The sequence below is a fragment of the Falco naumanni genome, chromosome Z (assembly GCF_017639655.2).
Source record: "Falco naumanni isolate bFalNau1 chromosome Z, bFalNau1.pat, whole genome shotgun sequence".
Lineage (NCBI taxonomy): Eukaryota > Metazoa > Chordata > Aves > Falconiformes > Falconidae > Falco > Falco naumanni.
In genome coordinates this window covers 58,115,509-58,143,491 of record NC_054080.1, presented here as the reverse complement: position 1 = coordinate 58,143,491, position 27,983 = coordinate 58,115,509, and the positions used below count along the sequence as shown (strand labels likewise).

Sequence of the window (27,983 nt, the reverse complement as noted above, 5' to 3'; positions counted from 1 at the left end):
CCCTTGTTCCTGACAGGCATAACTATTGTTGGAGAAAAACATCTAACTGGACTACAGCAGTCATGTATTCATGAGGCAGTAATCTAAAAACTGTACGTGCCATCACTTGAAGAAAGCTTCATTTCCTTTCTTGCATGGAAAAAACCACAAAAGAATACACTTCAAAAAGCAAGGATTTCCTTATGCCAAGTGACCAAGAACCACTGTGTCTTGTTTGAATGCATTAGATCCCACATGGATAATGTGGAAAGAGTCTGAAAAAGAGGAACCTAACTTACTGATATAAGTGTTCAATGCTGAAGGACCAGTGCAGAAACACTGAGACTGCTTTGGAAAATCATCACAGACAGCATCCTGGATTGTCTTTCAAGACTGTATTTACTGTTTGCTGATGCTAGAAGACTCATAGCTGTGCATTTCCTGGGCCTGGTGCTCCTTCAGAGGAGACCAGTTATCCAAAAGGCTAAGACAGCGAGATTTCTGTCATTGCTCTTACAGATGGGATACAAAAGTTCCATCTCCTCTTCCAATGCTCACACATGGCATTACTTTAAAAAAAAGCACCAGTACTAACCCATTATCCTAGTAAGTGCTTAGGGATATACTCTATTTCTTCTTTAAGAGGAGCATCATGAACTTTTGACATACATCCTTCCTAAAAACAGAGATTTCACTTTACAGGTTGTGAGGGGAACCACACTACTGAACAGTAACAGCAACTGTTCATGTAACAGAAGTAAGTTGTAGTTTTTTGGTTGTTTTTTTTAATCTGATATATTAGTGCCAAAACACAATATATCACATTATGGGTGGGTTTTTTTTGCTTATTTTAAACAAGGCAAACAGTTCTTTTGCTTGCATATAACTCATCCACGAGAGATTCTGTGGAGAATTAAGCAATCCTGAAAACTTACTTCCAGCAGTAGTAAGAGAAACTAAAGTAAGCATCTTCATGGAAAAGGAATCTTGAACCATACAAATCTTATTTTCTACAGATAAAAGTTTTACATATGGTATAAAAAAAACACGTTCTTTTAAATGCAGGTAAAATTCAGTAAGGTGGACATTATGAAAAGTTCTTTAAGGATGACGATTATCCTTTCAAATAAGATATCCAGTGAACTTTTCAATATTGTTTAAAAAAGTTCAGAATAATCCAAATGCATATAAGAAAATACAGGTTAGAAAAGAAAAAGTTAGAATTTCTATCTTGTTTTGTCTGAAAGTTTATGACCTTTTAAAGAAGCCTCCATGAACACAAATACAGTAAGTGCTAACGGTGGGAACAGAAAGGAAGAAAAAAACAACAGAGGATCCAAAACAACCACTGTTAGGATATACTGTTATATTAGAAACATTACCTTACAGAACATGTCTCGGAGATCATCTTTTGGGCTAATCCACGATGCAACAGCATCACAAAAAAAAATAAAGTCCTATAAGATTAAACAATCACACAGGTTAGAAACCTCAATTTATGGGTCTGCAAACAATGCTTGATGTTCATTCTATGAACTATGCAGGGTCTTTCATCCTAATTCACAACTGCTTTTGCTTTTATGTATTCATTTTTCAGTTAATTCAGACAGTAACAGTAAGTTATTGTATGCCTAAGTGTTCAGAAATAGAAATAGCTGAGTGTAGGAATAGCTTGGTTTAATCAGATTTTTGACTAAAAGAAACCACAGTTAGAAAAAAACCCCAACAACCCTCCCCTCCCACATACGCTTCTCTAACATTGATTCTTTCAGTACACATACTAAGTTCAAGAACCAATCACCTTAATAACAAGCACCAAATTCAAGACAGTCGCAACTCACTCACTCACTCTCGCACATTTCCATTTGGAGAAAAAAAGCTGTTGTACTACTTTAATCAGAGCCAGAAGTTTTTCCTGGGACACACAGAATGTTTATCATACAGGTTCAAAACTAAAGCCACCCCAAAATCCCTATACTTAGTTCATCTGCTGTCCTGCATTAACTCCTACTACACCATTACGTATTTAATCATTAAGCTGGTAATGCCCTTGCTTTTGGGTAGGAACCAAGGACAACGGCTACAAAGAAGGAGACATGGGATAATGAAAAGTCCTTAATTATCCCCTCAGACTATGTGAAAGAACAAAAGGGAAAGTAGAAGAGGCAAATGCTAAGTACAGAACAAGGCACAAGTGAAATGAACTGAACATTTCAAAACAAGGTAGAGGCTCAATTCTTGTGTTTCAAGAAGAATTCCAGGCAGGGGAGATGGAAAATTACCTTTGTTTTCCTCTTAGAAAATATTACACTGATACAGTTTTATTTTGGAGGTGTGGAGATTAAAGAGCAAGTCACAGTCTATTCTTCAGATCTAATAGCTATTTTAAGAGTTCCACGTTCCTTGTCACATTGAGTATTTAAGCAATATCCAAAGCTGAAACAGAACCTTCCCTACCCAAGTTTTAAGAATGCATGGGTGGTTACTGTTTTTGTTCTGCTTCTTGTTTTAAAAGCCTAGGTTACATCTGGAAAATAGGTTTAAGTATGTCAGCTTTTGCCTTTTATTTTCATACAGAACCTGACAACAGCCTGACAGAAGTATCAACACACAATTATTTTAGTCGAAGTTCATTATTTACATATTATTTGTAAGTAAAAGACCAAACCTATATTTAACAATGCTCTTTTCCTTTCCTTTGCTAGGTGATAATTACCGAAGCACCATGATATGTATCATTTGCAATATAAACATTTTGGCCTCAAAATAAAGCTACATCACGTACTGAAGGAAATCATGTCACACTGAACTTTTTCATAGCTCATATACAGCTTTCACTAAATTTCACAAGTAAAGAAAAGAAGTTTAGATCTATTCATGTTTCTTACTTGGACTACTCCACTAGGGTTGACCGAGATCATGGTACATATCCCACGGAACGCTGAATCCTTTTCCTCATTGTCTCTTATGTTTCGCAGAGAGGTGCACCTAGCAAGTTGGAGAACAAAATTTAGCTAACTCTACTACTTTCTCTTCAATCAAGTCAGAACTAGATGACAGTATCTGATGGAATAAGTCACACTGATCAGATGATCTGAAATACTACTTTGAACACTTAGAAAAACACTTGTTGCCCAAAGTCTTTACTAGCGTATTCCCATCAGGCATCATCTCCTGAATCTTGTTCTCCTGTTGCACTATATGCAGTTAGAAAGTGTGACCTGTATTCCATTAAATACAAAGGAAACATGTATCTGAAATATTTATAGGAACTATCATTATTAGAAACGGGACATATACTACTATCACAGTATGAATTATGTCAGGTACCACTTACAGAACAGTTATTTAACTTTTACAGCAGCAAGCAAGCTATTTTATACATAACAAATCTATAAACATATACTCCTTACAGCAATTCAAGCCTCAGACTGAATTTTAAGTAAAGTAATGCACAGTTTAAATTTTACTGTATTTGCATGCATTGTATTATCATTCTGGTGGATTTTAAAATGCTCTTTCATAATCAAGCTTTAACACAGCAAGCATGTGACAATCTTATCCCATGCATAAATTAGTCGTTAGCCACAACATAAAGGATACATGACGGTGCTACTAAAAACTCACAAACCTGATAGGACAAGATTAGTCACATGGTTGGCAATGATTAAGGATTGAGATTTTGTAACCAACTGAAAATATATCTAAAAGTGAGATAGAGAGAAGAAAGAAAGAAAGAGAGTGAAGAAAAATGAATTAAAAAAAAAAGATTGAATAATACACACCAGGGTCTTATAAACTGCTGTAGCATGGGGGCCACCTCTTGAGGACAAACGTAACCAAGACGACCAATTGTTATTGCTAAGGTAACGCAATCACGGTTATACACCACCAAACGCCAACCAAGACATGAGCAAATGAGGGGGGAGGAGAAAAAATAAAGAAAAAACAACAAATAACTCAGAAACAGAAACCAACAGAATCTGTGTATGATAATAAACATAAGATTTCACCAGTGCTGTTTATTACCACCCCCTAAATAAGAGGCAGCAACATATATGGTATACTCTCCAGGGTAAAAGAAAAATTAAAGTAAATGAGAGAACACCAAAAACACAATTTAAAATCCAAAGGCTTTCTGATGTAAGTGGTCATTCTGTCCTCTTCAGAGTAATCTCTTACAATAAATTTAGCTACCATACATTTAAAAATTTCTATTGAAATGTACTATTATGGATATTCTTGATAAAAAGTAATTAACCATTTTCAGTTTTAGTATCAAGTATTGTAAATATTTTTCTTTCAATATTTAAATTCAAGATTTTAATAGATCTACTGTGTCAGTAAAAATACATTTATAAATACTTTAACATGGAAAATAGTGGTCTATATAAAAATGCTAAATAGATGAGAAACACTTCTCAGAGAGCACCAAATATTTGTCCTGTTCATTATCTTGTATGCTAACTCGCAGCAACTGACTGCAGAAAATTATTCTTTAATCCCAATATTTCTCTTGTTCACAAAAGACTTCCTCATAGAAGTCATGCAAGAATCAGACTTCTGAAAACAAGACATAAGGACACATGAAAAGCAAAGCTGCTTCATCACATGATTAGGTAGTATGGTCCTTTGTTCCAAGGGACAGACCGAAGAAAGTATCATCACGTAAATGTGTTTTAATGGTGTTTGCTCAACTCACAGAAGATTAATCTTTAGAAAAAGGAAAAGGTGGGGAATAATGTATCAGGATTACTTGAAGCAAAATACATGAATAATACTAAAATCCAGCAGATTTATATGAAGCAGAGAAAGGAAACCTATGTTCAAGGGACATACTATGCAACACTCTAATTAACAGGCATTTGTGAACAGTTTCATGAAACATGCAATAAAGCAGATGATGCTTTCTCCAGTAAAAGTTTGGTGTAGGATATACTAGCAGTTTGAAACATACTCATTCCATGAAAGCTGCAGCTCACTGGTAATGTACTGTTTTTCCCTGATGTTACTAAATTTCAATACTCAGTGTCTAAAATTTTTGGCAGATCTAACTTACAAAACTGCATTTGAAGTGCTACTTTCAAATGAAAATACACTTCTAAGTTTTATCTGTAAATTCTCACAGGAATAGTCATCTCTATCAAAGATCAACTTCTTGGCATGTACTGATTATTTTCTATGCAATTACTTTTACTGTAAGTGGTCTCATGTTTCCATTGGAAAAGTGTTTTCATAGCTCAGTACATAGAAGCTAAAGCAGAAAACAGTAATATTCTTGCATATACTAGTGGCATGCAGCACAATATCCCACAACAAACTATAATAAGTACACCACACTCAACATTTATTTGCAGTTATGCATCCACATTTAAAGTAACTATTAAGAGAATAAAGAAAAAGTCAGTGCCTGGATGCTTCCAAAAATTCTCTAACAATGTTGGAAGCAAACATTTACATACTGGATGCCTCTCAGTTACAGGTATTACACATCCACTGGTGTAGAGGAAGGGGGGCAGGGCAGGAGCAGGGGAAAGAAAATTTATATGGCTATCCTATTCCATGGTATATTTCACAACAAGTAGGGATTTGCTCCAAAATTATCTCTGCAAAAAGTAGTACCTATAATATGCCAGACAACTAGGTAATTTTTCCTTCAAGTTCACCTTCCATACTAAATAGGGGTAGGGGAAGGGGCGCAGAAAAAGTACAGCTTTTAAGTTTAGAGAATGCCAGAGGAAAAATATAAATTGAAAATTTATCTCTTGCTTAGCTCAAAGAATGTAACAGTACCACTGAATTTGCATCATTTTCAAACATGTCAGGTATCATGACTAAAGTGTCATTTTCTTGCAAGACAGTTAAGTTTGCAAACAGAAAAAAAATTTCTCAATGAGTAAAATAGTAAACCAGAACCTGTCAAATTATTAATAAAGTTTTGCTGAAGTATGGAAGGTGCTCTTCATACCAGAACGTGCCCTCTATCAATGCAAAAGAAACAAGCCTCAGAAATTCTGATTCAGTAAGGCATTTGGGGATTGCTCCCAATTTGGAAGGCAAAGCTGTGGGCTAGAACATAAACCATGCATGCCGTTATTAGAATTCTTTTCAGAAATTTGTTATTAAGTGACCAGTCAATAGAAGTTAAACATAATTTCATTATGTTGTGGTAAAACTGCCATCACAGATCTAGATTTTTGTGCACAATATTACAAGTCTGTCTTAAAAATGAGTGCATTTTTTGTAAATTCTATGAGTTCATTATTTGTTTTATATATGCCAATTACATTTGTCTCAAACACTAGACATATATATACAGTACACGTGTAAGGACATGCATATATTAAAATCTGTGAACTAGGTCTTTAAGTGTTACTGCATACATTTGTCATATTCAATACATAAATAAAACTGGAAGAATACTTAAACAGATGATAAATAAATACAATAAAACTTACAAAAGTAAGAAAGCAATAACTAAGAATCTAGATATATGATAGATGGTTTGCTGCAAGACTGAGACTTGTAAGAGCTTCTGCAAAACAGAGTTGCTTTTGCTTATAAAAGCCAAATACACAGCAATAATATCAGTTCTGGTGTGGTTCCCCTATGCAACTTTTAAAATCATTATAAAAAAAAATCTGTCATTCCTTTCATGTATCGTTCAGTTTTTGGGTACCTGTGTTCTCTAACAACGTCTTTGGTGTGTTTGGTCTGTTAATTATTTCTACAAGCTGGTGCAACACCATTGGAATATAAGGCTGCATCTCTATACCTGGAACAGCCAAAAAAAAAATATTCAGAAGAAAATTACCATTAATATACATAATCCAAATAGATTGGGTACATTGAACAAGGACAAGAATCTAAAATTTAATTTAAGTTTTAACATGGAAGTATCACTATAAAAAAATCCAGAACCCCTAGACAAACCATGCTAAATGTGCAGAGATTCAAAAAAAAAAAAAAACAACTTACCCATCTGGATGGAGATTTCTCCAATTGCCCACGTGGCATTGTTACACACAGAAATGAATTCAGGGTTTAGGTTGGTTCCCAAAATTGGCATGAAATCAGCTAGAAAGAACAACATTTTAAAATCTCATCACACAATACAACTATCTCGTCCCATTACTGTAAGATCATGGAGGAAAAAAGAAGTTTTTTTTTAAAAAAGTAATGTAAGCCTATTTAAACACTTGGGAAGAGCTACATATAATTAACAAGAGCTGTATTTCTGCTATGTATCAGATTAACCTGGGTTTTCAAACCTAAGCAGATCAATGAAAATCTTTTCAAATTACAATTTGAAAATGTTTTTAATAGGCTTTATCTTTATACAGCTTTAGAAATCTTTTGTCTGCTTTTCCCATACTGGGGCTGGGGAGAGATGAGAAGATGAGAGAAGACAAAAACCACGGGTACCAAGTACTTGTAGTGTTACAATATAGTTGAATAACCCTCAAATCACCTGTGTAGCTATGTATTCAGCTATGTGTGAAAAAGCAATGAAGCTTAGAATGCAATCACATCTTTTATTAAATTTTAAGAAAGAATTATAGTCGCAAAGACAGGAATAAGGATAAGGAAAAGGAAAACTTAAAACACCATGAAAAGGCAATCCACAGAACAGGGAGCTTAACATGGCTAAACCAGCCTCTTATCAGTTTGTAAAACAAGTTGATCATTTAACAAGTAAAAGAAACATACCAATGCAAGGTTTAACATGCTGAAAACAGGCCTTTGTCAGATCACCTAACAACGCAAAAGAACTCTGCCGTACCTCAGGCATTTTATCCTAAAAAGAGGAAAAAAAAAAAAAAAGAATTCTAGAATCTAGAAGCATGAATCTCTTAAGAAAAATCCTTGGATCAAACAGGTTACTCATCTCACCTGCATGCATTGGTACATTAGTGTCAGGATATTGCTGCGAGCCACTAGCTGTTCAATGTTGCCTCCAAGTCCTTCAGCTAAACCACTGAGTAAATCAAGCGCCACAATCATGAAATCTTTATCTGGAGCCTCATATTGGTCTGGCTGAGCATTATGCAACTGCAACAAATAAGTATGCATTTTCAAAATTAGTATTAGATTTTCTCAGGGGAACGTGTGAAAAAAAAGTTTCAGAACTGCCGCTTCATTTATATATTAAATGGTTATACTACAAACCTCCCAACACACACATAACTTTATACAGTTAATAAACTGGTTTAAGGAGAGATTCTGAAAATATTGGAATAGCAGTAAAAAAATACCATGGCTTGTGCAAGTGTCTTCTGTACCAGATTTACACAACGCTGGTACACAGGTTCACAGTATGGAAGGAAGCCAGATTGCAAGGCAGTAGCAACTGACGACAGGCACTGGAAATAAAAAAAAAAAAAAAATAATAAGAGAGAGAGAGAAAACAGTCACTACTTTTTTCACACCTGTGAAGTGCCTTTTATTTGGGAGAGGTAAAGTAAAAGATTTTATTTTAAGTATTTTAAAATATAAAATAAATAAAAAAATAAAATAAATATATAAAAAATAAAAAAAGTATTTTAAGCATATGCACATGTAACTGATTAAGTAAACACAACCTAGAAAGGCAGTACTGATTAGCTGAGCCAAGGCAACTATCAGCAAGTTACTACTCTCTCCCATGCATGCCAGTTAAGAAAACTTCTCAGCAGCAGCAACTTCTTAGAGGTACCCAAGAAAGTGCATACAAAACCAGTTAGGATAATTCAGCCGGGACTTACACTAAACTTCAGTATCTTGACCATGTGCAAGCCCTAACACTACCTAAGAGTTATGAAAATAATTTTTCTAGAGGTGCTTTCCTGCTTCACGCTCAGAAAGTACAGAATAGACTACATGGTCTGGTTCGTACCTTCAGGCTGTCTGACAACAGTTTTAATGAAGGGATGGAGACCAAGGAGAGAGAAGACAAGAATAAAAGGAGGATGGAACATTTCTTTTTCCTAGAAGAATCCCGAAGAAAACACTCCGGAATGGCAGGGGGGAAAAAAAAAAAAAAAGATAGATTTCTGCCAAACCTAATGATATTTCCTCAGTCACAAGATTTTCTTACTATGGCCAGAATATTTTCACCATAATGGGAAACGCTGTCAGCTTTTATAGTCGTGCTTCCTAGTGGGAGCATCTTTGGTAGAAAGTGTAATTCCTAAAATAAATTGATAAAAAATACTCAAATTTTAATATTTACCTCTAATAAAGGGAAGAGATCTTTATCTTCATCCTTCAACATGTTCCACTTCTGGATTAATGGAGGCATTAGCATCTGAATATACTCCTGTGCAGGATGAAAACACATCAGCTGCTGAAACACTTCACTGCATACCATTTCATTTCAAAGCTAGGAAACTGATGTATTAAGAATCAATATATATTCTTTTTCAGCAACACTCCTCTCCCCCGATGTACTGTAATTCAATCATTGTTGCAATGTGTAGAAGTAGCTTAACAAGAGAATTTACAATTTGTGTCTTAAGATTTTTTGCTGAAGCCTGTACGTACCTTTGCAGAGTGAATCTTTTCCTCCAGGTTTAGTTTCAGACTAGCTGCCTGGGTTGCTACAAAACTCTGTGATTGCCTTAGAGGCTAGGGAAAATGTTTTTACTAGCAGTGTGCTCTGGCTGTACATCTGCCACCTGCTTTTCTCAATGATTTCCCATTGTCCTGGTGCTACAACCCTATCCTCCCAAGTTCCTGAAATTTCTTCCTCAAGCAATTAAGCATCCATGAAGAAAGTAACTTCCTGTCCCTCCAGAAGGACACTTAACCCTTCTGAATAAAGGTGTTCCATCTTCCCTGTCACTGCACAGCCACAGTCACAAGGTCATTGAATAAAGTAACCCTATAGTGCTGTTGCTCCCAGAAGGTATCTAAAAAGCCAACAGATGCTGCCAGCTAATGCTTTGTCCAATGACATAAAATTCTAAGTGACTGAAGAAAGTCCCACCATCACCAGGAGCTCCCATTTAGCTTCCTGTTGGTATTGTCAAATGTCAAGGTGGTCAGAGCCAAAAAGAGACTGAAAAAGAGGTCCTTTGATGGTGTGGGGTCACGGATGGCAAGTACAATGCCATGAAAACAACTCAAACTGGTTTATTCTAGTGTGTCTATGTCAGTGAAGCACTCCAGAGAAATAAAACAAATTTCAATAACCAACATAAGATGCATGCAGGTGACATGTATACATATTCTATTAATTAATATATGTACACTAAAAGAAACCCCCACTGTATTTTCTTGTGAATTATCTGTGCTTTGTCCAAAGACAAAGTTTTTATATATAAAATGGATGGCTGTCCCACTCTCTGATAAAGCAATTTCTAGTGATGATGTGCTCCAACACATTGGAGACACAAAAAGCAGCTTAGCTATGCTTAAAGTGGTTACCAAAAAAAAGTGGCCACTGGAAATTAAAATACACATTCCACTAATTCCTTTAAAGTCCCATAGTGATACATATACCTCTTCTGAGCTGAAAAATTCTGAGCCTGAGAAAAAATATGATGAGAAGCACATTTCACAAGCCACCACACACACCACTGTTTATTCAAAATAGCAAGTATTTATGTAGTGGGAAAACTACATGCAGTCTATGTAATTTACCTGTGAATATTTAGTATCAGAAAATATCAGCATTTCTGTTTTGTAACATGTAAAGCACACTACAAAACCCACTGAATCAGTTTTTCAATTATGACTGCTTCTACAGAACATAAGGTATACTCACTGGTTTATTTAGATGATGTCCTACAGAATCTGCTAGAGTTCCTATCGCATCATAAAGAATGAGCAGATTTTTATGCTGGTATTTACTAAATGCGAAGACCAAAGTGTCAAGTATATATGCAAGATAAGGAACAAGCTCTGTACAAGCCTCCTCTTCTAGAGTAGCAAAGGCACTGAGGGACAAAAAAACCAGGTCAGTTAGTATCTTGGAAAAAACAAAACAAGATGACCCCAAATGCACCACACAATCCACTTCTGTTTAAACATAAAGCCGTATTTAGTCCTAAAATTCATCAAAGATGTGTTTTCAAGATGGTATTACTGAGATAACCTTGATCTATTTTGATTGAGCATGTAAGGATTCAGCTCTTATGTTGTGATGAAAAAAATTAAAAGATACTGTTGTAAAACCCTTTAGGTATACACAAGAAGCCGTGACCAAGAAAAGCATTACTGTAAACTAGTTATAATATACTAACTGAAATGGTTAAACAAAAAGCTGTTTACTTAATTTAAAAATGGCCCACATTGTTAATGTATGCTGTAGCTGCACCTACAAGCTGTAGTGCTGTTGTGCCAGTATTATGCCAAAATCAGCCTGTACTCTCAGCTGTACACTGCATAGAAAACAGATAGAGAAAGACACAGGAAACCAAAAGCAAAGACAGAGGATAAACAATTTCAGCCAGGCTTGGTCAAAACACATGTCATGGCATCATGGAAAATTTTCAGGTTGTCTGTCAAGTGTTTCAACAACAGTATTAAAAAAACTGACCCAAACCAAACAAAACTTACGCTCCTGCGCACCCCTCCCCTGCCCCGGATATACTGCTTCAGAGAGAAACACTAAGGAAAGGAAAAAAATATGAGCTACTGAAGATTTACTGGCCTAGCTTGTGTCAGCAGGATTATTATTAGCCTATCCCTGCACTAAAAATGCATGCATCACTGCACGAGGCAAACCATTCCCTATTGCTGTGCTACCAAATACAGAAATGCCTTTTTCTTAACACAATGCAACTGTGAACGCTAAGTGGCTAGCATTCTTATTTTACTTATTTATAACTTATATTATTATGAAGTATTCTTCCAGAAAGCCATCCAATGTGAGCAGGAAAACATGTTTCAGTAAACTACCTTTTTGGGTGTCACCAACTAAAGAAGCAGTTTCTCAACAGCACAAAACCGAAAGCTAAGACATCTGGCTAGGATACAGAAGTCACATCCAGTATCCTACCAATTTTCAGTTTGGTAGAAATTAACTGTGCAACTATTGACTGTAGGGATGCCGCGTTTTGCTCCTCTCCAGGAAGGACCATGGTATTTCCTTGCAATTTAGAAAGCTAGTGGGTATGTTTTGACTTGTAACAGCTCTACATTTTCATTAATGTGAAGTCTCCCAGTTTATTTTTTAGCTGCAACAGAAATTTTACTGAACCTCTGCTCTAAAGAAAGCATTTTAAAAAGTGCTATAAATTTGACACTGACCTTTAAATAAAAACAGTAATCAGGTGTATTGTTATTTTTAATATTTCCATTTTATCTCTTTCCTACCAACTTAACTGCTTTGACTGCCCATTGCACTTTCTTCAAAAGCTCTACATGAGATTATTTAACAACTGCAACATAGCTGTGTTCAACTACATGCACATTTCAACCATGTTTTGGACAAGGAATGTATAATCAGAAGTGTGGGCTGGTTTTCTTGGGGTGAGGGTGGGTGTGGTTTGGGTTTTTTTTAGTAGAATCTGTACTTAATCTGATTCCCTGGATCTGAAAATGCATGAAGTAGTGTTATATCAACATTTTTGTGCTCATTCAGGAAGGAACAGAAGAATCACTATGAAAAGACAGAACGAAGCAGGTGTTAAAGCCCAACAAATTTGCTAGCCTAATCTTGGAAAACATTTAGAGAGAAAAAGGAAACCATATTTAATACTCTAATTTACTAAGTAAATTTCATTAAATTCATTGTATATGTTCTCAGGCAAGTATACATCTGTCCCTTTTTGGGCAAAGCTTATCACAAGAACTCTGACCTCAGCCCTGTCCTTAGCCACTACTGATATTGGGGGTGGGGTGTAGTAATCATCATCATCATCATCATACTACCTCTGCCACCACTAATAATAATAATAATAATGCTACCTGGTTCAAGTATTTAGAATACAATCAGATGCAGATCTAACTTTGCTTTATGAAGAAACCTTCTTGGCAGTCTGCTGCGTGTACTCCTGCCCCACACAAATTGACAATGTAAAAGCTTTATTTATGAGCTTCCTGCACAAGAGGTCCACATATTTCCGTTCCATTAATGGTGTGTCCATTAATGGAACCATTAATTTATTTATTAAAAAAAATAATCAACAAACAAGGGGAAGAAGAGAATCGTATATCCCAGGTTCTCCCTTCAAAAGAAAGAGAATATCCCTTGATATAACCGTAACCCAAATGTTTTGTTAATCCTGAGCTAAACATAAACATCATTAATCCAATGATAGGATAGTTTTCCACTGCAATCAGTAACAACCTTACTCATAGGCGTTTCAGAAAAAAGCCATATTCCAGGTCAGTGAAATAAAATAAAAAAAAGTGTTACAAACAGGTAGTTCCTTTTACTACAACAAATTACTGAGATTGGTGAGTCATATACTCTGAAAACAAACTGGACAAGAGAAATACAAAATAACTTTTTTCATGTTATTACAACTCACAGTAGTTTTTGCCTACTTCAGAAGCAGCTGCATCTACTCAAGTTTAAAAGAAGGAAATACAGTAAAAGCTAGAAATGGAGTCATGCATTCACTGGTAACGGCGTTAAAACAGCTTCCCATGAAAAAGCAGTGTCATGGATAGTGCTTTTTGCTCAAGCTTTGGCTCACCTGCAGGCAGCTTCCTGTACTCTCTTGTTGCTATCCAGGATACGCTTTAGCAACTCAGTCATTAATGGCTTCAAGTATGTGTCTGGGGGTTGACTAACTACCCAGTGTGCATAGCGACTAAGAGTCCAGCATGTAATGGAGCGCACAAGAGCCTTTTTGTCGGAGAGGCACTGAATAAGGTGAGGGATCAGCTCAGGAAGATATGGAATCATACCCTGCATGCAGCCTAGAAAGAAAAAGACAGCTATTGCAGTACCAGAATTAACAAAAAGTTCTGTTGTTTTGTTTCCTAGAAGGGGCATACTTTCATTGTATGTTTCATTTACATGCACAGGAATACATTTTAACAATATACAAACCAAGTCTACCTAATTTACATTGTCCTAAAAAGAAACTTTACGTAAATAATTAAAATCCTCAACCAAACTTACATTCATTTAATCTATATTTCAATTTCAGTGCTTCCTTCTACTCTGCAGAAATTCTTCTTTATTAAACGGAGTATGGCAAGTACATCCAAATTAAATGAGTTTATAAAACTTGGAGGTCCTACTCAAGAGTAACCAAGACACCAAGCAGAGAAAGACTTGATCTTGACAACAAATCATCACATCATTAAAAAGGATACCTTAAGAAATTTAAATTTCTTCTTGTTTTCTCCTAATACCATACAAATACTGACCAGCAACAAAAGCGACACGTTTCAAGTCAGCAAGAGCACTAATACACTGAGATTTGCCAGAATTGCTAACTTTTACCTTGGCCTGACTTAAAATCAAAAGCAAAAAAAAAAAGAGTTTTCTAGTAACAAAGAAAACAGTATGTTTACTAGGCACTGTTGGAAGAGAAAAATAATCTCGGCACTGACACAAACAGATTCCTGCAGCTTGCAAAAAGGATAGAAATGCAGGCAAAAAGGCACACAAGACTAAGTACAAAGGAATGGAAGCTATCATATTTAAATTGGAGAACCATCCACAATAAGCACCTCAGGGCACTCAAGTCACAGGAGTGGTGGTCTTCTGAAAACACTTGGATGAAATGTAAGGCTCAAATTTATTAAGTATTACTCTTCTATGAAATTAAGGTGTTATTTCACAAGAGACCAATAAATATGTTCTGTTGCGTAGTTAAGAAAGAGAGAAAATAATTTATCTAAGCTATTTAGCCTCCCACACATTCATGGATTTGAAAATGAAGAATTAAGTAACAGTAATCACCCATTAGTAGATGTGGACATAGATGACCAAAACCAAACCAGCTAAGGACATATACTTGTTTGCATAAGTAAATTCACCTGGAAGGAATCACACAGCTGCTTAATTCAGCATGCACTGTTGTCTTACCTTCTGCAATTGCTCCAAGAACAAGGATACCAGATTCTTTAACTACCCATTCAGGATGGAAAAGCAATTCCTTCAAAAGGGGCAAGATGTGTGGCAGAAGTTCATCACGAAACACATTGGCTAGGACATCTAGAGCAGCAGCAGAACATTTCCCTGAGGGGAATTAACAGTGTTAGTCTCTGCTTATTATACAAGTAGCTGTAGTTAGGCAATACAATCCTCAAAAGAACTACCAGTAATGGCTGTCAGTAGTACCATGTTAAAAAAACCCCAAAAACGAACCCAAAACAAAACAAACCAATTTTAGAGGGAAGACTGAAGTAAAAGAAAGGGTTATTAAACCTCCTCCAGCTACCAATGTGTAAGAGGTTTTTTCAACTGAAGTAGGTGATACGTGATTATTATCATCTTGTAGAATTAAAATTCTAAGCCCCAAAGTTATCTTGAACTTTATCCAGTAAGTATTTGTAGCTCAATCTGCCATACTCAAAATAAGCTTACCAATGGCTAGATTTTGCCAATACATTTACATAAGTCAAAGTGTCATCTGAAAGACTTCCCCTCCACCCCTCCCACCAATGATGTCAGCAGATAGTTTTTTTGTATTCAAAAGCAAAGCCTCAGCATTCCTATAAGCAAAGTCCCCTTTTTACTGTGGTTCTTGTATTATGCAAGTTTAAAAACATTTTACACGTTACTCTGACATACTTAAATTCCAGTCAGAAATAGTATCATCATCATCAAGTTCATCATCATCATCGTCATCATCTTCAATACCATCTTCTTCATGCTGCTGAGCCACTGTCCGTGAACGATGAAAACGAGGTCGTATGTCTTGCTCACTGTCTGGAATAGCTTCATCTTCTTCAACATCCCCCTGTCATCAAAAGGATTTATCAGACAAACTAGTCCAACTATATTGCTCGAGCAAGTTAAGAACATAGTTTTAGTTCAAGATTTTATAAGCATATAAAAGATTCACATTCCACTTGTGCTGGCCAGCTAACTAAAAATGCTGCTGTTCCTGCATTCTGCTGCCACATTTACCAGAAAAACAACAGGAAAATATAAGCAAGAAAAGTAAGCTCACACACATGGTATCCTTCTTGTCAAGAAACTGCTCTTGATGGAAATGAAATTGAAAGAAGTGATAGACAAATTCTGGTACACAGACATACTCTAAAATGTATTGATGGAAAAAGCCATGTATTCAACCTGGAAGGCATCAGAACTAATTCTGAACTTCTTTTTCAAGCTGCATTGTTGCAGTAGTTCATGGGTAATGGTATCACAGCTCTGTCTGAGTGGGGGGAGAGGGGACAGAGGCAAAGCAGGAAAGCCCGCCAAGTGTTTGCCAACAAACATGGTAGCAGTTGTATTTAGTATTTGGAACAGCACACTCTGCCCTGGAAAGGTAATTCTCCATTGACGGATGGTAGGCTGCACCTGCCCATTCTGGTCTGAATCATTCTGATTAACAGGTCAGAAGCTAACCAGATACTCTGTAAGAGTAAAAAAAGTTGATGCTTACCTTCAACAGAATAATATCGATCTCTGAATATTTCATACCATTTACCAGCACAGGTATCAGCCTACAAAGAAATATTGATACATGTCAAAGTAACACATAAAAAAGCAAGCCAGTTTTCAGTTACCTGGGCCGTAATTTTGGTTGTAACCCCTACCGCCCAAACCAAAACAAGAAAAACCCCACTTAGCCTGACAACAAAAGCTAGTCTCTAAACCAAGCTCCATGTCATAAGGTTAATTAATCAATACTTTGAAATCTGAAAAAGTGTTTGTTTCAAATTACAAACTTTTAATTAGAGGTAGCCAGATGGCAGAACTGAGTTTTAAATTTTAAAAGCCAGATACTCTTCCATATGATGGATTTACCCTGAAGCACCTTTCAGAAAAGTCTAAAGGTTTTCAGTAAGAATTCAAACTCCCATCATGTGCATAAGTTGGCTCTCACCAATAGTACTTGTCACCGTTTAGTTATTGCCAACGACTCTACCTCACTACTCTTAAAGATACAAGGCTAACTACATTAAGCCCTCCTATCCTTTAGTGATTACTTCAGTAAGACAAGTCCCCAGCATTGCAGAGATCTTGACTAATCTGTATTAGGACTTACTTTGCTATTAAAACTGGTTATGGCTATGGGACTTCACTTTACAGATGTACAGTTAAAAAAAGTACTAAGACAAAAACCATCAAATACTTGGGAAAAAAACACATTCTCCACAAAAAGGAAAAAAAAGTCCATAAAAATATGTATTACAAGCCAAGATAAGCTAATAATGATCTTGGACTGACCCAGCACCAGTGACAGACTCAATCTCTCTATACAGTGCAGGTGAGGAGTATTAGTTTTTGAAGGTACCAGGCCAGTAATAATCAGGCATTGCAATGGCACATTACCTTCTGACCTTTTAATGAAGGATCAGTAATTACACACATTATCACTAATTCGTTGGCATTTCTGCAGCATACTTCATGAAGTATGCAGGAGATAATGCAATTTATAAGAAAGCCTGCAGGAACAGAATGGAACAAGATGTTAGATACCACATGAACAGGTTTTTAGAAGATCTTGTCCCACTTTTAGTTTAATATATAAAATTTTAAGATTATCATCAAGTATTGACAAACTTATATAGTTCACTAGTCAAACAGGACTCACTAACAAGTAAGTTGCTTTCAACAAGCATGACACTGAAAGATCGAGAAATGTAATGTTACTCACATTTGTTTTTCTAGAAATTTTAAAGCTTTTTTTAAGAAAAATAAAAATTGAGTGAGTATGATCCTGTTGCAGTGTCAATGTTCATGTAGGCCAAAAGAGGTTTAATACAAGTAGTTATTAGCTAGTAATTAATAACTACTGCTATTCTCAGTATAAAGTTATTAACTAGTAGTTAATAACTACAATTATTCACATACGTATACATGTTGGGTACTCAAGAATTACGCTATCATTCTTTCGTCTTTTGAGCTACAAGAGTAGGAACTAAGTAAAACCATTTTAAAACTTCAAAACTATTTCTCGTAACATTGGTTCTGTTTTCAGCTTTTATTCCCCTCCACTGCTACAGTAGGTGTTTCATTCCTCTCTACTTCCTAACTGCTTACAAAAACTGAAATTTTGCCGATTTATTGCTAAGAAAAATGCATCTGTCTGTGATTCTGTTCTTTCACTCAAGATCTTGAGAGAACTGCCCCAGTAATTTCAAAAACCTTCCACCATATACAAAACCAAAGAATATCCATTTACTGTGAACACTGAAAAAAATTCATTTCCTATTGCAGAAGACTTCAGATTAATCTGGAAAAAAAAGTGACAAGCACTGACAAAGACATGCAGATGTTGACATCTCAAAAACACGTATTCAATCAAAGATCAACATTTTGAGGCATAAGAGAACTTCTTGAAACTTCAAAAAAAAAAAAATACATTTTGAAACAAATACCAGGCCGCAGAAGTATGAAGGAACACATTGCACAAGCTTTCGTTAACTTCAAATTGCAATAGAAATTAATATAAATTTAATTCCTAAATCCAACTGATGTCATGCTGGTTTACATTCTTGTTAAAATGGAGATCCCTCTGCATGAATATGCACATACAACATGGAGTCACGATGTGCTTACAGTACACCAGTATACCAGATATTATAGATATTGTCGTGTGGAGATGTATGCTGAAGATTAAGTGCATGTTAGCACACCTTTGCATCCATGTAAAGCTTAACAGCCTGTTAAGCTTGAGGTAAAGCAGTACAGTGACACAGTACGAGTTGCTTCTGGAGGTCACTGGGTCTGAAATCCTCAGAATTCTTTTCAATGAATGCTGTCCTACAGCATTTTCACTATGCACAAGAACTAGTGACAGGAAAATTCTTTGAAGAATGCTGCAAGCTAGATACATTCTTTATAAAAGTAACCAGGAACAAACGAACTGAAGTTTAAAAATGACTATTTCAAAATAAATGGAGTTGTAATTCTTAATACTTACTTAGTAAGATGCCGACATAATACGTCTTTACAAATCGGCTGTTCAGCCAAAGTCAGCCAAAACTCACAAGCCTCCAAAGCCACATTTTCATCTTGGTCCTGGGTCCTTTGAAGCATGTACTACAAAATATGAAAATAAATTACTTGTATAAATTGAAATTTTAGGTGTCCAGAAGAAGGTACCAACATTGGAAAATGTGTTTGCAAAACCAGACTATGCTACCATAGCAATTTTGTTTCTTGGGGCAAACAGAAGAAACAGACATAAGAGACTGCTTAAGGCTGGTGAGAGAACAAGCTAAGGGACTTCCTTCTTAATGCTAGATAGTTTAATTCTAAATTTCTGCACTGATTAAGCAAGAGCATTATTACCCAGAAACTGCAGAGAACCAAGATAATTAAAAGCAGTCTCCTGTGAACAGATTTTTGTTTTTTACTCCCCCTTTGTACTTTTGAATAAAAAAGTTACAACTATACCCTTAGTAAGATGGAAATACTTTTTTTATTTCCAGTACCATAAAAAAAGCTTCCCCTCCAAACCTTGATTACCTGACAGGATGTAATTAAGTAGAACCTATAACCAGGGGGTGGCAATCTCACATTTTTCTAGCATGAACGGCAATTCAGAGATTCAGTATAAAATCTTTCAGCTTGCTATTAAAATTTAATCCATAAATAATCAAATAGCTGCACAAACAGAAAGCCTAATGCTGGTACATTAATTTCTTACAGACAACTGCCAAAATGATTTAGGGAAGGCTCTTGCAACATCCAAAATAGTAATTTCTGTATTCTTTCATGTCAGCCCTTATTTCTGAAACAGTTGGTTCTCCCATTCAGTTTAGAAAACCTCATGGAAGCCTGTGCAGCCACCTTTCCTTGTACACTAATTTAGAGCAAAAGAAATCCCTCTTCAGTTGCTTCAGAATACCATTTTATTCTCATAATTAAATAGAATGGAGGGACCTTTATTGTCCTTATGCATTTCAGGGATGCACGACTTGCCAAGAACAGCACCCCTTCCTACAGAATTGCACTAAATCACAAGCTGCTCCTAAAGGTTCACTATTGCGATTAAGAACTCACAGTAACAGAAATACTGCTCTATTCTGAGTTGTCAACAGATTGCAGCTCAGAAGAGTTGAAAAATGTCCTACTCATTGCAGCCAAGACTTCCTTAATGTACCTTAAGAGATTTGGCATTTTTCCCCAGAGGGCTTGAAAATCCAGAGCCAACTGGTCCTCTGGTAGACAAGTCTCCACTAATTTAGAAAGGGAAAGGAACTGTTGAACGACATTAACCTCTACAGCTGAATGCAATGGGAGACAACATTGTTAGTAGTTCAAAGGGCATCTCAGCTATATTTAATAACATGCTTTATCCTTGTTATGGTCAACACATCCCAAAAAAGTGACAGCTTCAATGTGTAAACTATAGCAGTATCAGCACTAGCACTAGATTTTTAACACTACCTTCTCACTTGGGGGTCAAGCAGTGCCTGGCTGCTCCATAGTATAGCTGATCCTGACTGTTTCCGGATCAATTAACTTAATGAAGAATAAACTGCCATAGACATTGCCTATCAAACACATCAATGTCAAGTTGGCAATTAGCTAACAAGAAAGTTTTGCAATCTCAAGTCTTGAAGGAAAATTAAGAGTAAACAAGTGCAAGAGTAACATACCTGTTCTGATGAATGCTGCTTTTTAAAAATTTATTTCTGCAACCCCAAACAGGTTTTTCAGCATGCAGTCTGGGAAATGACTCACCTCAACTATACTAATCATATGTGGAAGCAGGCGATCCATTCGAACTTCCAGCAACATTACCAGAGCACGGCAAACATTTTTGCGCACTTCAGGCTCCTCATCACCAGCAAGTGCAAACAGATTCTGTTGGAAAGCAGTACCAGTATAAAAATCCCTTGTTCAGCTAGTTCAGCTTGTATTTAAATTGACATTACTGGCAAACAAAAGTATGCACATATGTACTTCTGTACTCTCCCACACCTCAGAATACCTTTTTATTTCTTAAAGACATATGGTTTATCAAATGAACTCTACAGACTCTTGATGTGTATTTTACACATAAACAAAACACTATGTAATATTAGCATGGACACAAGAACAGCATTTCCTGGACTTTTTTTCCTCCTGAACATGAATTAAGTTCTCCATGTTTCTGAAGCCAGAAAACTCTGTCAGTAACAACAGCATCAAATTAAATACTCTAGATAACCTAAAATATCACTCTTGTTATCCATATTCAGTAGCAGTATTCAGAGAGACGCAGATGGACCCACGTGACATGATGAGCCTTGTATTGCACCTTCCATCACAGTTAAGTGACAGAGTGCTGCCATTATTTTTACACCTTTATGAACAAGCGTTTCCTCTACTTAGGAAGAGGAAGCATTTTCAAAATACTATTTTTGGGCTTGAAGAGTGCTTAGACTAATCAATTCTGAGCACAAGCATACAGAATGAACTTCAGTCCATGGGGATTGAAGTAAAAATGGGCAGCCAGAAACGAGGAGTTTGAGGGTAGAAGCGGTTGTAAAACATAATTCAAAACTCTTGATAAATCAGATATGTAATCTGACTCAACCCCCCCAAACCAAGAATGCACACCCACCTCAATAAAAGAATCGATGTGTAACATAAGAGCTTGAGTTCGGCTGATGATAAATTGATTGACACATGCAACAGCATGAGACCTACAAATGGAACAGTTAAAATATACGCTTTTTTATGAGTTAAAAACAAATTTCTAAACTGCTCATAAAATTGAAAACATTAGGAAGCAAACTGCAAGGTTCGAACATCTTCTAGAGGCAAGGGGGAACAAATCTGCACATCTGCAGTATTACCAACCAAAATTACTAAACCACATCTTAAGTACCACCTTATACTCTGATATATCTAATAAATATTTTAAAATACAGTATTCAGTAAATAAAAACAAGAGCAGAATGACTACACCTGGCATGTTTGTTCCAAACAGTATGTAAGGATGTTCTTTTTCAGTATATTATCATTACTGATCTTATTAGATATTAACAATTCCATACAAGTTAACATAGTGAAATAGTGACATTTTAGCATGACCTTCTTTGTTGTTAAGTATCCAACTGCCTTTGCGATATTTTTAGTATTTAGCAAGACCTGTATTTGTCAACAATATAGCTGTAGCTTTGAACAACACACACGTATAGTAGGATACATACTAAAACACTTCTGGTAGAAACATACCAAAAAGAGAAACGTTAGTTCTTCCTTTCCATTTCATGCAAGCCACTACTTACAGGTCTCTCATTCTCAGAGATACAAAAGTCAAATTCCCTAAGTAAAGGCACAATGTAAAACTACCTGTTAAAGCCTTTGAAGATCCATTGAAGTGTTTTTACTAATGTAACTCCAAATCTGTTCAGATGTTTCTTGGAAGGCTGCCTCAAAACATGGTTCAAAAGTTGTCTCTTTTTAAAGAGATTTAAATAGAAAGTATTTTACTGACACTACTAGCAGTTTTCATACTTCAGCACTGTGCACTGAAACCAGGCTGCAGGTCAGCAGGTGGCCTGCTTCAAACTTGAAACTCGTTTAACAATTTCAAAGCCACAAACATTGCAGCACAGGAAAAAAGTGAAGACTGTATAATGTGGTAAGGAAAAAAAGCATGTTTTTCTCATCTCTTCCAGCTCCAGGGAAGTATTAAGTTTGTCAATAATAAGAGCAAGTTCATGCTTTGTTACACATTTTTCTTAGTGTGCATCTATTTTAGGTGATTTTCTAAATCTTATTTGAATCCTATCATGAAATATTCCAGGTTACACTCTTCCTTTTAGTCTTCACCATCAACTACTGCAGGCAATAAAGAATTGCCACCTCCAACATGCAGAATCTTTCCAATTAACTTTCAAACAGGAGTTAAAAAACCAAATTTTTCAGAATTACAGTGAATCACAGAACAGTTGAGGTTGGAAGGCACCTCTGGAGGTCAACTGGTCCAAGCCCTCTGCTCAAGCAGGGCTACCTACAGCCAATTGCCCAGGACCATGTCCAGATGTCTTCAGAGTATCTCCAAGAATGGAGACTCCATCACCTCTGTAGGCAATCTGTCCCAGTACTTGGTCGCTCTCACAGTAAAAAAAGTGTTTTCTGACGTTCAGAGGGAACCTCCTGTGTTTCAGTTTGTGTCTGTTGCTTCTGGTTTTGTCACTAGGCACCTCTGGAAAGAGACCGGCCATGCCATTTTTGCTCCCTCCCTTCAGGTATTTACATACATTGATGAGCTCCCCGAGTCCCACCCAGCTCCCTTAGTCTTTCCTCATAGGACAAGTGCTTCAGTCCCTTCATCAGCTTCACAGCCTTTTTCTAGACTCTCTCCAGCATGTCCATGTCTCTCTTGCACTGGACAGCCCAGAACTGGACACAGTACACTGGACCACCCCCAGGTGTGGCCTCATCTGGAAGATGAGGGGGAAGAACCACCTCCCTTAACAAGCTGGCAACACTCCAGCCCAGGATACCATCAACCTCCTTTGTGGCAGAGGCACACAGTTGGCTTGTTTCAGGGTAAAAGCTACTGTTCTTTGTAATGAATATTAGCAATAACAATTTAATTCTGGAATTCTTATCCTATCCTATACTTGTGTTACTTTGAAGAGATTAATACAGTTTTACAGTGACAAGACGATGAACCCATTTAACTTGATTCAGCTGAAAGATAAAGAGCTTTCTAGGCTTAGGTGCAATTAAAGCAGAAAACATTTTCTGCAAGAACTCAGAAATTATTGTCAGGAAAATAATATTGACTCTCCCATTGCTGAAGTCATTACAAAGTGAATGCAAAATTGTTCTTTCTAATCAGAGTATTAAAGTTCTAACCACAGCATCGAATTTTTCATACAAACATGCAAAAACTTTAAAGAAACTGTGATTTTCAAAACTGTAGGCTGACTGCACATTTGGAAGATCTATAATGACGTGACACTGTTTTATTAACTAAGCAGATAAACAAGGAAATTACTGACACATGGAATCTCTGTGGCTTTCTGCAGAATCATTTAAAAACATTAAACACATTTTTAACAGATCTATAAAATGCCTACCTTGCTGCTCATGTAAAAAAAAATTAACAGGAAACTGCAGTACAACACCTAAACCTACCTTATTTTTGGACTGCTATGCTTGAAGAACTGCAAGAACTTAGGTATCATGATATTGAGTGGTCGGTCCAATACATCACTATCTAAAATTTCAGCAGAATCTTCACATATCTTCTGAAGAGCGCCAAAAGCACCCTGTTTAAAAAAATATAAAAATCTCTTATTACACATTCTGAAGAAAGCAAAATTTCAGGTTTTGTACAGAACAGGTAATTTCAGCACAACACAGTAAATATAGCTAGTTAACACATTAAATGCAGCTAACTAAATATGGAGTTAAATTGAAACATCCTTAAAGGCTTTTAAGCACTTTATACTTGCACCTGTAAACTCTCAAGCTAGGCGAGTCAGTTTTAATTTCAGCATTCCATGCCCATCTGTTCAGTCATATTTTAAAAAAAAGCTTAAAAGCTAGATATTATTTGAGAAATAAGTGTCCACATGCAGAACTATCCAATTTAATTACATATCTAACTGTATTTCCTTTCATAGTTTATTATGGGGCAAAACAGAACTCTGGATATGATGGTCAATTTGAGTTTCATTTTCAAGTGCTTTTTTCTTTTCCTTGAGAAAGCAGCACTAAACCACTACATAACAGCATGATGTGTTGGACCATTATCCTATCTCTGAGGATTACTTTACACATAATGCTTCACACGCATTCAATGGAGACAGTATCAAGTAACTAAAACCATGTGATCACCGATTTTAAATTTTTTTAAAATCAGACAATGCTTTTTGTCTCCTCAAAGTTTAAAACAATTGTTTTGTTTTTTTTTTCTTCATCTAAACTGGACAAGACAGTTCATTTCACCCTGACACAGGAATGACAGATTGTTTTTCCAGATTAAGTTACAAGAATAATGAACATTACTTTTAAGTAAGAGAAAATTCAGGGTCAACTTGATGATGCTGACGACACTTAAAAGATTAGGCACCACAGAGTGGAAACTTGAGAACATTTCTCTGCTGAGATACTATGACTACCCATCTGCAGTCTTTTTCTGCTTTTATGCAAAGAAAACAAATTTGTTTTGATAAACAGTAAGAACATGGAATGCAGGCAGAAAAAAAGCATCAAATTTGAGCCACTGTTCTCTGAGGAGAACATATGTGCATATACACACACACACATGCAATGCTATACATATACATTGTGTCTATGAAGAGAGATAAAAATAATCAAATTCAAACTATAATCTTCTATTTCTAGAAGTCTCCTTACCTCACAGGTATTGTAATCTTCAGAATCCAACAGGCTGCAAAGCTTTGGTAAGAGTTCAGGCCAATTCTGTAACTCCCCTTTTGAAGCAATGGTTGTTATCAAAATGCCTAAAGGAATGAGAGGGATGAAGAAAATGAGATCTCATATACATCTTCACATATTTCATACCAGTTTTTCTCATTCTTCTCCTCTCAAAGACCTAAGTAGTTAAGAAATTTCTTATTTTGTAAAGAACTGGCAAGCATAAAACCAGGAAGTACATTTAATTACAAATGGTATTTGAAGGGCTTTGAAATGCAAAGGTGGGTTATCCCTTCCTGCTACCATGAAGGACTCAGTCATGAGAAATCAAGCACAAAGTAAATCCAGTTAAGGAAAGAATCATGCCCAAACACTGCATGGCAGCTTTGGCTCTAAATTTACTAGACAATGTACAAATCTAGACATCCAGTAAATATAGAGTACCCACCTCAAGTAATTTCTTTATTATAATACAAAAGCATGAATGTGGGAATCTGTCATTCAGTAAACTTACAACCCAGTGGTAAGTTATGTTTTCACAACTTTACTGTGCTTACACAAAACATTAGGGATGCATTCTAAGACCGAAATACCTACTAAGAGCTTACATGCTAAAACAGGTCACCCAGTGATCACCTTTAGGGGTTGGCTGGCTGACTGAGATCCAGCAAACAGACAGGTCAGCTCTGTTTCCAGCACACACAGAAACCCCAGGAAAAACTAATTAGGTGGCAGGAACATGGAAGGCTGCGTATGAACTAGGACTGACTTTCTATGAATCCATTTTGCCTCAGGACAAAATGAAACGGGTAGCATAATTCGTTATTCTACTCGCAGTTACTTCTAATGAGTATGAACACAGAACTTGATACTACAACTAGTAATCTCCTAAGTGACAAGTGATGAAAAAGCTTTCCTAAGCTTTTTCATTGAGCAAATTACAATTTACCATTTTTCTTTGGCAGAAAATGTTACAATTCCTGTTGTTTACACCAGAATATGGGACACCATTACAGAGATAAGGACATTCTGGACACAGTAAATAAAGACACACAGTAACTAAAAAAGTATTTTGCATGATGTTTTCTTTGATGCAATAGGCTGCAAAGCCCACAAAGACAAAGGGCAAAAATGGGGACAGAATTAAAACACAATTTTACAGCTCTGGAAGTAGTTTGTCCAGTTCTCTTCATAACTGCAACGAATAGAAAAGATTCCCTATGCCTATGGAGATCTATGGAGTCTTAAAGACTGCACTTCTCCTGAATATTATGGTCCTACAAAGAATATCAGATGCATTAATAAAAAAAAATACTTATTTTACTTGTACTGCAGCTTAATGATCCACTTTTCTTTTTAATTAAACTGAACATCACAAATGAACATCACAAAAACTGAACAGTTTGATACTGTTCTTTTTATTTGTCCCCACCGAAGTGTCCCCTTACCATTTAAAAAACACTAGCACAGCATTAAATGGCTTCTTTTCAGACCTGTACAGAAAGTTCATAATGACATGAATGGTCTAAACTGCACACAGCTCTGTTGCAAGAGGCAGTGGCCTCAGATCACTTTTTGCCTATGCATCTGGAAGTATTTCCTCCTAGGTTATCCTGTTACTATTTGGGATAAGCCTTTTGGAAGAACACTTAAAGCAGTTTTCAAAGAGTCTTTCCTTCAGCTGTAAAACTTGTGCATATTACAAGTATACCCAGAGCTGTTTAAAAACAGCACAGAGAAGTTCCACACTCGTACACATTTCAGGATTGAAAGAGGTAAAAGATAAGTGAGAATACAACAATGTGTAGTCACCATTTGGTCTCAAGTCACAGTTCTAAAATCGACTCTATTGCCATGCTCCTTGTCCTCAGTGAGGTGAATTCTGAGGATGGACTTAATTAGTTTCCTTCTACCTTGGCCAAAAAGTATTATCAGCTTTTGCCTGGTAAACACTAGATGCTAGGAACCACAAAGGAGAGTGAATGCTGCATTAAATCTTCTATGATGGTATTTTGATGTACTTGTCATCTTCCTCTCAGAATTCCAGAGATCTTATTTGAAATTGACTAATTAAATTGATTGTGCTTGAACTGCAAAAACCAGTACACATCCCAAAGAGCAGCTCTATCACATGCCAACTCATATGCAACCAAGGCAGCCTAGGTAGTCAGTAATACATTTACACCTAGCTAGTACCAGCGAGCACAGGACCAATCTCACTATTAAGGCTACAAGGATCCAACATGTCATTAGTTTAAATGGCATGCACTAAATAGCAACTTTTAGGCAAGCATACAGTTCATCAGTTGCTACTCATCTTCAGAGTTCATACATGCTTGAATAATCCCTGAAAGGATCCCTTAGAGCTGAACAGTAACTGAGCTACTAATCGGCAAGTATTTTGTACTAGCAGAAATCAAGAATAACTGCTTGAAAACAAACAACTCTCCCACTCGCCAAAAAAACCCATGACACAAACCACCACCACCAAAAAACCCCAAGGCAGTAAACTAAATAGAGCTGGAATATATTCTTCAGTCAACATCATTGTACTCCACTGACAATTCCTATGAACAAACAAGCAAGTGTGACTCTT

General features: G+C 36.3%; 1 protein-coding gene across 3 annotated transcripts in view; it reads right to left on the bottom strand.

Annotated features, from left to right (window-relative positions):
• The window catches only part of TNPO1 (transportin 1), a 59,590-nt gene that overhangs the window by 9,442 nt on the left and 22,165 nt on the right, over window positions 1-27,983 (bottom strand). For all 3 annotated transcript variants that reach the window (XM_040579286.1, XM_040579287.1, XM_040579288.1), the window contains 19 exons: window positions 25,367-25,473; window positions 24,140-24,273; window positions 21,606-21,687; window positions 20,741-20,863; window positions 18,972-19,090; window positions 16,485-16,545; window positions 15,662-15,830; window positions 14,954-15,106; window positions 13,608-13,833; window positions 10,727-10,898; window positions 9,191-9,277; window positions 8,235-8,342; window positions 7,873-8,031; window positions 7,690-7,777; window positions 6,958-7,056; window positions 6,659-6,754; window positions 3,765-3,840; window positions 2,868-2,967; window positions 1,362-1,436 (listed from right to left, as the gene is read on the bottom strand). In XM_040579286.1, the coding sequence (XP_040435220.1) occupies window positions 1,362-1,436; window positions 2,868-2,967; window positions 3,765-3,840; window positions 6,659-6,754; window positions 6,958-7,056; window positions 7,690-7,777; window positions 7,873-8,031; window positions 8,235-8,342; window positions 9,191-9,277; window positions 10,727-10,898; window positions 13,608-13,833; window positions 14,954-15,106; window positions 15,662-15,830; window positions 16,485-16,545; window positions 18,972-19,090; window positions 20,741-20,863; window positions 21,606-21,687; window positions 24,140-24,273; window positions 25,367-25,473 (2,234 nt within the window). The remainder of the gene's footprint in view (window positions 1-1,361; window positions 1,437-2,867; window positions 2,968-3,764; window positions 3,841-6,658; window positions 6,755-6,957; window positions 7,057-7,689; window positions 7,778-7,872; window positions 8,032-8,234; window positions 8,343-9,190; window positions 9,278-10,726; window positions 10,899-13,607; window positions 13,834-14,953; window positions 15,107-15,661; window positions 15,831-16,484; window positions 16,546-18,971; window positions 19,091-20,740; window positions 20,864-21,605; window positions 21,688-24,139; window positions 24,274-25,366; window positions 25,474-27,983) is intronic.